Source organism: Rutidosis leptorrhynchoides, chromosome 1, assembly GCF_046630445.1.
Source record: "Rutidosis leptorrhynchoides isolate AG116_Rl617_1_P2 chromosome 1, CSIRO_AGI_Rlap_v1, whole genome shotgun sequence".
NCBI lineage: Eukaryota > Viridiplantae > Streptophyta > Magnoliopsida > Asterales > Asteraceae > Rutidosis > Rutidosis leptorrhynchoides.
In genome coordinates, this window is record NC_092333.1 from 681,263,280 (window position 1) to 681,274,631 (window position 11,352).

Genomic DNA, 11,352 nt, shown 5'->3' on the forward strand with positions numbered 1-11,352 from the left:
CTTGTTCGCAAACAAAAGTTAATCCTTCTAACTTGACTTTTAAAATTAACTAAACACATGTTCTATATCTATATTATATACTAACTTAATGATTTAAAACCTGGAAACACGAAAAACACCGTAAAACCGGATTTACGCCGTCGTAGTAACACCGCGGGCTATTTTGGGTTAGTTAATTAAAAACTATGATAAACTTTGATTTAAAAGTTGTTATTCTGAGAAAATGATTTTTATTATGAACATGAAACTATATCCAAAAATTATGGTTAAACTCAAAGTGGAAGTATGTTTTCTAAAATGGTCATCTAGACGTCGTTCTTTCGACTGAAATGACTACCTTTATAAAAATGACTTGTAACTTATTCTTCCGACTATAAACCTATACTTTTTATGTTTAGATTCATAAAATAGAGTTCAATATGAAACCATAGCAATTTGATTCACTCAAAACGGATTTAAAATAAAGAAGTTATGGGTAAAACAAGATTGGATAATTTTTCTCATTTTAGCTACGTGAAAATTGGTAACAAATCTATTCCAACTATAACTTAATCAACTTGTATTGTATATTATGTAATCTTGAGATACCATAGACACGTATACAATGTTTCGACCTATCATGTCGACACATCTATATATATTTCGGAACAACCATAGACACTCTATATGTGAATGTTGGAGTTAGCTATACAGGGTTGAGGTTGATTCCAAAATATATATAGTTTGAGTTGTGATCAATACTGAGATACGTATACACTGGGTCGTGGATTGATTCAAGATAATATTTATCGATTTATTTCTGTACATCTAACTGTGGACAACTAGTTGTAGGTTACTAACGAGGACAGCTGACTTAATAAACTTAAAACATCAAAATATATTAAAAGTGTTGTAAATATATTTTGAATATACTTTAATATATATGTATATATTGTTATAGGTTCGTGAATCAACAGTGGCCAAGTCTTACTTCTCGACGAAGTAAAAATCTGTGAAAGTGAGTTATAGTCCCACTTTTAAAATCTAATATTTTTGGGATGAGAATACATGCAGGTTTTATAAATGATTTACAAAAGAGACACAAGTACGTGAAACTACATTCTATGGTTGAATTATCGAAATCGAATATGCCCTTTTTTATTAAGTCTGGTAATCTAAGAATTAGGGAACAGACACCCTAATTGACGCGAATCCTAAAGATAGATCTATTGGGCCTAACAAACCCCATCCAAAGTACCAGATGCTTTAGTACTTCGAAATTTATATCATATCCGAAGGGTGTCCCGGAATGATGGGGATATTCTTATATATGCATCTTGTTAATGTCGATTACCAGGTGTTCACCATATGAATGATTTTTATCTCTATGTATGGGATGTGTATTGAAATATGAAATCTTGTGGTCTATTGTTACGATTTGATTTATATAGGTTAAACCTATAACTCACCAACATTTTTGTTGACGTTTAAAGCATGTTTATTCTCAGGTGAATATTAAGAGCTTCCGCCGTTGCATACTAAAATAAGGACAAGATTTGGAGTCCATGTTTGTATGATATTGTGTAAAAACTGCATTCAAGAAACTGATTTCGATGTAACATATTTGTATTGTAAACCATTATGTAATGGTCGTGTGTAAACATGATATTTTAGATTATCATTATTTGATAATCTACGTAAAGCTTTTTAAACCTTTATTTATGAAATAAAGGTTATGGTTTGTTTTAAAAATGAATGCAGTCTTTGAAAAACGTCTCATATAGAGGTCAAAACCTCGCAACGAAATCAATTAATATGGAACGTTTTTAATCAATAAGAACGGGACATTTCATATTCTGCCACTTTCTGGTAACACACGTAAATTCAAGATTCATACGCGTAAGGATGATGACGACTTCCTTAGTCACACTAGTTAGGAAACTCTGTCTCCCATATTGTTATTCATCCCCGTCCGGGCTTACTATCCACAAGTACTGCAAGTTTCCCACCGCTATGGCGATCCTTAACCACTACCGATGTTACACCGGTGTTCCTTGCTATCTACCACTTCTTGTTACTAACACCACTACTCTAGGTGAGTACCGTCATCACTACTTATCACTACGGTTGCGTACTACTCGTTATCATAATTCGTTACCCTTTTCGTGCCTAAAGACATTATTATTTGACTTGAACCACATTGACGTCAACAATCATTTATACACTTCCCTCGGGAAACGCTTCTTCAGAGTTGCACAAATTCTTTTCGATTAAATACGAGTCATGTTAGAGATGTCGTTACACTCTGTTCATTTTAGATCTTCACGGTTACACGAACTTGATTCTATGGAGTGATGTGGGAATGGAGGTATGAGTTAGCATAATATAACGACACTCGATCAATGTAGTTATATTATGGTAAGTCATACCAAAGTTCTAATGACTCACGAAGGTGATTGGACTCGATCAACCTAATCACCACCATGCGCCATGTACATGACTTCATTTTTCCTTGTTGTCATCCGAAAACTCCGAGAATATTGATGACAACCATACCAAGGACACACCTTTGATTATTGCCGAACCATATTTATGCTTTCGAATGAATGACAAATTCTTTCAACTTCAAACATATGTTACACGTGCATACTATCTCGTTCTCGCACAGTTTTATCGACGAATTACAATATGCTTGATATGCTCACATCGAGGCGGAAACTTCCCTCGCATTACACTCGTACTTCCGTATAAGGAAATCTCTATTCTAAATTCTCAATGGAGGTAGAGACTCTTCACATTATACTAATATTCGCCACGAGGGTGAATAGTCCTAATGAACGTTTTTAGAAACCGATAAGAAACTTGTTCTAACAAACGTATTCAAGTCCTAACAAACTTGTTCAAAATATATCTTAAAGAAATGTACCTCGTCTCGGATCGAGATTCTCTTTTCACTTCCAGATTTTTGGAGTGCCTTACAAAAAGCCTTGGGGAACACGTTTAGACATGAGTACAGCGTATCATCCACAAACCGACGAACGGAGAAAATGTACGATTCAAACCTTGGAAACCATAATACGAGTTTGTCCTTAGCCGAATTCTCTTACTACAATAGTTACCATTCGAGTAACCTTTTGAAACTTTATATGGCCACAAATGTCGTTCTCCTATTCGTTGGGCCGAAGTAGGCAACAAGCAAATCACCGAACCCAAACTCATTCCCGAAATAACCCAAGAAATGCTCAAGATGGCCCGTAGTCGCCAAAGGATCTATGCCGATGTTAGACGTAAACCTCTCGGATTTCAAGTAAGTAACCGCGTAACGTTAAAAGTCGCACCTTGAAAATGTGTAATCCGTTTCGGGAAATGTAGAATGCTAAATCCGCGATACATTAATCCTTTTGAAATCTTGGGGCGTTTTGGACCCGTTGCTAGCCGTTTAGGTTTTCGGACTCGTTTGAGTCTCCGTTCATCCTACATTCTATGTACCAAACTTAAAGAAGTGTCTTGTGGAACAAGAACTTGTTATCCTTTTGATGAACTTCCTATCGATGACAAACTTCCCTTCCTAGGAGAACCGGTTGGAAATATTGAATCATGAAACCAAACTTTAAAACAACATAAAATCCCGATTGTCAAGTTCGTTGGAATGCCCAAGGAAGTACCTTCACCTATTCGTAGAATTAGCAATGCAAGACCTCGAGGAAGAAACAACGAATACTACTTCCAACTAAATTTCGGGACGAAATTTCTTTTAAAGTGTAGGTAATGTAACATCCCGCATTTTCCTTATATTTATTTTAACGCCATCTTTTTTTTAGATAATATCTTTCGTTATCTAAATTCGTATATTTTGTTAACTAACGTTCTTAATATTTCCGTTATTCGATTATAACATCTCCCGTTTATTCTCGCGTATTTAAATTAATTCGTTTGGTTAATTCACGTACCCGCTTTAAACTTGAAGGACCAAAGTTGCCAAGTGGGCAAACTAGTGACTAGGTCAACTAGTCAACCCACCCCTCCCCACCATTCATTTTTTCATTTCTTTTCTTTTCTCTTTTTCTTTCACCTATTACTTCCAACTTTGAATCCTTTTCATCTTCTCCACAAATTCATCATCTAAATCAAGAATAGGAAGGTAGCATCAAAACGAATCGTACGTTTGGAATCCTCTCTTCATCCTCTATGTTTTGGTACCAATTTCACTACTTGGGGTAAAGTTTCTAAAAACTCTAGATTTCTCAAATTTGTTTTATAGACTTGAAATGGTGTTAATTAGTATCTATGGCTCAAGTCTAACATGAATATGTGTTTTGTTTGCTCGATTTCATCGTTTTGAGTAACTAGCATGAACACTTAAAATGAGTGTGTTTAATCTTGAGTTTTGGTTGATTAAATGTTGTTTAAATGTTAAAGTTCATGTATTAAATGTGTTACTAGCATCATTAGCTTCGTTTTGGTATGTAGGTTGACTTGGAAAAACTCCATTTACAAAATTGTTGAATTCATGATTTTTGGTTAGGGTTTAGTAACCTTGTACATGAATTTTGATGCATTGAATGCTATGAAATATTGTTAGTAAGTGTTTAGTTACAATGTATGTTTAATTACATTCGAAACGGCATATCGTATGTGTAAATTGGATTCCCGAATCACCATTTGCATTTTTGAGCTTGAAACGTTAAATAATGATTATTCGACGAGGTTTTGGTTATTGTAAATGATGGATTTGATTGATGATATGTGTTTAGTTGTATTCCTCGTTAAATTACCTTTCCAACGATATAAGATACGTGTTTTGAATGTTTACGGTTCATAAGTTGTGTTTGAAAAAGTTTGGTTCGAGTCTACACTTAAAACAGCCCAGACTTCTGACCAAGTGTTAAGCCGCGGCGCGGCTCTTCTAGCCACGGCACGGCTTAAAGCGTGGAAAGTGGGCTGTCCAAATTTGCGTTTTCACGTTTAATTCTAACTATGCTATGCACCTCCGATTAACATGAAACTTGGCCAACAAGTTTATATATGACTACTAATTGAGGAAAAATTATCGGATACCCGACCCGACCCAGTTGACTTTAACCAAGTTTGAATTTTAGTCAAACTTAACCAAAAACTTATGCAATCGTTCTAATCTCCTTTATACTTGATTCTTGCATGAAACTTGACAACGTGATTCAAATGCTATATAATCGAGTCGTAACGAGCCATATGACTAATTAAACATATTGAGTCCGACCTTGTGTCTTACCCGATAATTGATATAATTTATTTGTTTAGGTCAAGAAGAAACAACTTTCATGCACACGTTTACTTTGTGAAGTACCTTTATACTCGTGCACTCGAGGTGAGATCATAGTCCCACCTTTTCAACAACTTTTATTCTTTTAAATCGTGGGCTGAGAAACATATACTTTGTATACATTTTATACTACTTACTTTAGGCTTTGAACACAAGTACGAAAACAAATATTTCACGTGAGAGTTTGAATGAAAAGCCTCAATTCAATTATCATTAGTTACACTGGTCAGGTGTAAGCGAGAACTTATGTTGTGTGGATCCATACGGGCTAGACGCGCCTTCATTCGGACGGTTCGCTACCGTTAGCGGATGAAATATATTTTCGACTTTAGTGTATGTTCTAACACTACGTAACAGGGTACCAAATAGTAAAGCCTTGATAATTGGGTGCTCCACAAACAAATTTTGGAATGCAAACGATTTGGATAATCAACTATATTAAATCTTGTAGTTCAAAAACAACGTTTACTAATACACCTATGATTTCACCAACGTTTTTCGTTGACATTTTTCTATATGTTTCTCAGGTTCATACTTGGCTACTTGATACATGTTTCCGCACACTTTGATTACTTGCTTGGGGTCAACCATGCATGCGTACGCTAGGGATAGCACCTTTGGATTCAAACTTTAAGCATACCTACTTACGCTATTTATAGCAACTATGATTTTCAACTTATTATGTCGCAAGTTATTACATTTATACTTTTTACTTTTGTAAACTTAAACTTGTTGTCGAACCATTTGGTAAACTAAACTTTGCAAGTCTTGTACGTTTCAAATGAATGCGACATAATTTTGGTCAAACGCGTCTCATTTAGGGACTATGACCACGTAACGGGACCTAAATTAACGATGCCGTCAATGACGTTTTGGCCGGGTCGTTACAACTTTGTTGCGCTTGGTTAAAAGCCAAATGGAGACCTTCCATCACAATAATAAAAAGGAACGGGCTAAGAGGATCTCCCTGTCTTAAGCCCCTTTTAATCGAGAATTCTTTAGTTGCACTACCATTCACGAGTACGGACGTTGTAGCAGACTTCAAACAACTAAAATCCAACTACACCAAATAAAACCGAATCCCAATGATCTTAACATAAATAATAAGTAATCCCAATTAACCGAATCATAAGCCTTCTCGAAACCTGCTTTGAACATAAGCATCTTACGGTTCTTCTTTGTGGACTAAGAAATAATTTCACTTAACATTAACGGTCCATCAAGAATCTGACGACCAGAAATAAAAGCCGATTGAACAGGCGATATAATCTTGTCAATAACATGAGCTAAACGATTCGTAAGAAGTTTAGTAATAATTATATAAAAAGCACCAACGAGGGAAATAGGACGAAAATCATTTATGAGCACCGGGTTTTTTACCTTAGGAATTAAAGCAAAGAAAGCGGAATTTGCTCCTGGTGCAAATGCAGAAGTCGCAAAAAAATACGGACATCCCTACATATGTCGTGGCCAAGAATATCCCAAAAATGTTTGATAAATTTAAAGGGAAACCCGTCCGGACCCGGAGCCTTTGAATCACCACAATCCCAAACCGCACCTTTTATCTCGAAATAATCAAAATCACGCTCCAGAAAATTAACATCATCTGAAGATAAGCACAAGTGTGGAAGTATGCTGTTGAAACGAGCTCCTGAACTAGAAACATCAAACTTATTTTTGTAAAAATCAAAAAATTTATTCTTAATCGTGTTTGGATCCGTCACCCAATTGCCATCAATCATTAAGCCTTGGATACTCCGTTGGCTCCTTTTGTGTTTAAAAGTCGTGTGAAAAAATTTGGAATTCTCGTCTCCTTCCACGTCCCATTTAATGCGTGATTTTTGTAAAAGATTAAAAGATGTCAACTTAGTGATATCTACACGTTGCTGAAATAAAACATTACGCTCGTTAATAATCTCCGTCGTAGCACCACCTGAGTCAATCAAAACATCTAACTCATCAATTTTATTTATAACTTCCTTTAGTCTGGTAGCTTCAGATTGTCTAGTATTTCGAATCCATAACTTTAACCGAGATTTAAGATGCCTCATATTTGATACAAAATGCAACTGTGGATTAATGTTTGCTTCATTCCATGCATTCCGTACAATATTATCAAAATCGGCTCTTTCAAACCATGATTCATACACTCTGAAACAAGTACGATCGAAGTCCACTTTATCTTGGAATAACATAATAGCTGAATGATCCGAGAATCCACGGGGCATAACTAAACCTTTTAAATCATCCACGGCCGTAAGGACATTGTTAGAAACAAAAAAATGATCTAATTTGCTGAATTTGTCACCCGCTTTTGTCCTCCAAGTGTATTGAAGACCTCCTAATGGCATGTCGTGTAACGAGTTTGAACCCACGAAAGCATTAAACAAATCAGCATCTTGTTGACTGAATTCCGAACCACTTCATTCACTTGCCATTCTCACCGAGTTCCAATCGCCGAGTAAAATATAATCGCCATTATTATCACCCATAAAACTGGAGAGTTTATTCCACAAAATAGTTTTATCAACTAGGGATTGAGGAGCATAAACATTGAACATATAAACTTCCAAATCCTCCCGTACCCAACGACCTTTGACAATGACAAAATGATCATCACACCATATGCGGTCCTTAACGAAGGCGTTCGGATCCCATAAAGAAATAATACCCCCAGGAAAACCCCTCGATAAGGTGATAGCGTAATCAAATTGACTATTTCCCCATAAAGATTTTAATCGAAACAATTGCAACCTAGTCATTTTCGATTCTTGAAGGCCTAAAAACTGTACATTTGTAGACATACACATGCCCCGAATCCACTGTCGTTTCATAAAATCTTTCGACCCGCAACTATTTAGAGAAATAATCTTCATAGGAAACCATTTATACGATCACGGTTCACAAACTTTGTACAAGATTGCAAGTCATAGCCAAGTAAATTACCTACATCAACTAAATTGAAATCACCATAATCAATACCTTTACTTTTAGAAGGGTGATCCTCAAATAAATATGGTGTGCAACAGTTGACAGATCCTCCCGAATTCACCTTATCTATTACTTTATCTTTTTTAGAGAACCCAGGAGGAACAGGTAAGCTGGTACTCTCTTCCACTACCGGTTTAGTGTGCGATACATCATTTTCTTGTTCCTCCAACCCTTCCTGCATCTTGCCTTTAAATACCGAGGCATCCCCTTGTGATTCTTCACGCAAATCAACACCAATAAATTCCTTTAAATGATATGTATCATCTTTGTCTCCAACATCAGAATTAACATCAAGTTGGACACTGCTCGAATCATCACCATTAGAGTTTGTAGAATTCGACTCTAAAGTTGCATCAAGGTCGAAGACCCAATTACCAACTTCTTGAATAATAACATCAACATCCATACCATTAACGTTTATGACTTCATTCAAAGTTACACATTTCTTTGAATATGTAGCAATACATACCCGTCCGGAGGACAAGGGTAACTTACAATGTGATTCAAAAAAAAGAAAGCGTCCTGCCAAAGAAGCAATCTTTTTAAACGCCTTTGTTCCCCAAGCACATGCCGGTAAACCAGAAATTTCAATCCAAATAATTCGTTCATCAACAACAAAATTCTCCGAAGCATCCTTCATAGTCGAAAATAATGAACAGAGGTTTACATTACCTTTAAACGCCAAACAACTAGGAAGGGACGGAAACTTAAACCATAGCCAATACCCACCTATGTATTGTACCTTCACCTCCTCAAAGCCTTCCGCAAAGCATAATCTATATATCGAGGACAGTGTTCCAATATCTTTCATCTTTGCCATAACAATGAAATCATCAGGTTTGATCGTTACTAAATCCGTATCGTCTAGTACAACTTTTGAAGTTGGTTTTGGCGTATCACTACCAATAACTTTAGCAGCATAATTATTGGGTGATGTACCTGTGGAAATCGATGGACCAGGTTTAACATTCTGAGTAATAGGGGGTGTCACTGGAGTCTTATTACTAGAGTAATTGGATGAACGAGAGATCTTAGCAGCCTCTACATACAAATGATACGATCCCATCCATATATCTGCTAATCTATTTTCCATCTCAAGTGTGTTCTTGACCCCCAAAAAGCGAATAAAAGCAAATCGCTTGCCCAATTTGGCCCTTTTTTGCAATGAACACATCAACGAGACACCCGTATCGATTTAATACATTCCAAAGTGAATTGATATCCGCATCATCTGGAAAATTGGTGTCACACCCCCTAAATGGGACCAGGGATAATATGTGACTAACCAATATCATAACACAAGTGTAAAGCAAGAACGACTCTATATGAGACGTTTTAATTAAAAACCAATGTATTAAAGCAGCGGAAAGTATAAGTCATTACAAATGAATCCTTAGTAATGTAAAAGTAAATTCAAATGTTCTAATGCAATATTATGAATAATATAATGCGGACTCCAAAAGCAGCAAAGTCCAAATAGCACACAATCTTTAGCAATCTTCACCTGAGACAAAACATGCTTAAAGTGTCAACCAAAAATAGTTGAGTGAACAACATATGTTTATAATAGTGTTTAGACCACAAGATTTAGTTATAAAGTTTAATCAGTTCGTTATTAATGCTGAGGTGTATGATATCGAGACTAAACAACGTTACCCCGTGATCACTTTATTCGTGCGTGTCGTTAAATCATTATTATGTAACTAAAGACCAACGATCAAATGGTTAGAGACGTCTCTCTCAATAGGCCTACTCATAATAACTAAGTTTGCGTTTAAACGTAGCAATTAACGATATCATGGCAGGGATTTAGCATGAATCAAAGCATGTCATAGCACAGTTTGACCTAATCTAAATAAAGTTTTTGTGTACTTGTGTCTAAGCGTAAAACAGTTTGAAAGCAAGCATGTGTCTCACCCCAAAAGTTCAAAATAAGTAATAAAGATAGTTAAAAAGTGGGGCTATGAAGTTCACCTTAGTAGCAAGCAAGAAATTTCATGCAAGTAATATGAACGGAGTATGTGTTCGGAGATCTCAACCTAGAGATATAACGTTTAATCAGTTAATGTCTAATAGACATAAAGTTTGTTTATTAATATAACATACTATATTAACAGTGACCGTTTTCGAGAAAAGTTCCTATTTCTCAAAAGTTTCTATTTTTAGAAACATACTAATCATGGAAAGCTTCCACTTATAGTAAGCTTCTAGTTTAAAAGATTCGGGTTATAATTCTTAACAGAGATGTTGTACAATCTCGCCCAAACTTCGTTGCTAACATGCAAGTCACTCGAATGATCTATTGTTACCGAGCGGCCCAGGATCTCTTGACCAGAATCTAAGTCTTGGCATTCGAGATCCACAAGCGTCCTAAAATGGTAACAAGGATCACCCTAGGCTACAACTAACGGTGATGTTTGTAGTCTTTGTACGCTATCTTTAATTATAACCTTCACGTTATAAGTGTATACACATAACATGTTATTAATATACTTATTAGTTTTATATATATATATATATATATATATATATATATATATATATATATATATATATATATATATATATATATATATAGGTGATAATATACTTGGTGTAATTAAATGTTACCATATAGATAGGTGTATAAGTTATATTAATAATATTATTATCTAATTAATCACCCATTATGAAATCTTATCATTATGTTACATGTATGAATATACTTATATGATACATACATATGTATTCTTTATTATTATTATACATGTATGTGTTCATAACTATATGATATATATATATATATATATATATATATATATATATATATATATATATATATATATATATATATATATATATATATATATTAGGTGTATGTGTTACATATATATAAATGTAAGATGATACATATATATATATATATATATATATATATATATATATATATATATATATGCACTTATTACTTTTCTTATTATGTTTACTAATCTTATGTAACTTACATAATACACATTCATACATACATACACACGTACATATACATACATATATACACATACATATACATGTATGTATATATTTACATATACACACACATA

General features: G+C 34.8%; 1 protein-coding gene across 1 annotated transcript; it reads right to left on the bottom strand.

Annotated features, from left to right (window-relative positions):
* Nucleotides 1–6,125: 6,125 nt before the first annotated feature.
* On the bottom strand, nucleotides 6,126–7,632 carry LOC139851940 (uncharacterized). Its single transcript, XM_071841135.1, has 3 exons — nucleotides 6,835–7,632; nucleotides 6,662–6,736; nucleotides 6,126–6,341 (listed from the first exon to the last, which is right to left on the bottom strand). Exons 1-3 carry the CDS (start codon nucleotides 7,630–7,632, stop codon nucleotides 6,126–6,128), a joined length of 1,089 nt encoding a protein of 362 aa, XP_071697236.1.
* Between the last annotated feature and the right edge of the window lie 3,720 nt (nucleotides 7,633–11,352).

Bases quoted from the DNA above. Each gene is read 5' to 3' on its own strand.
- LOC139851940 (XM_071841135.1), bottom strand. From the start codon at position 7,632: ATGCCATTAGGAGGTCTTCAATACACTTGGAGGACAAAAGCGGGTGAC. The intron at 6,737-6,834 runs GTTTGGGATTGT...CGACATATGTAG, and splicing joins ATTTCGAGATAAAAGGTGCG to GGATGTCCGTATTTTTTTGC. The intron at 6,342-6,661 runs GTAAAAAACCCG...TATTTGGTGTAG, and splicing joins TCTTTGCTTTAATTCCTAAG to TTGGATTTTAGTTGTTTGAA.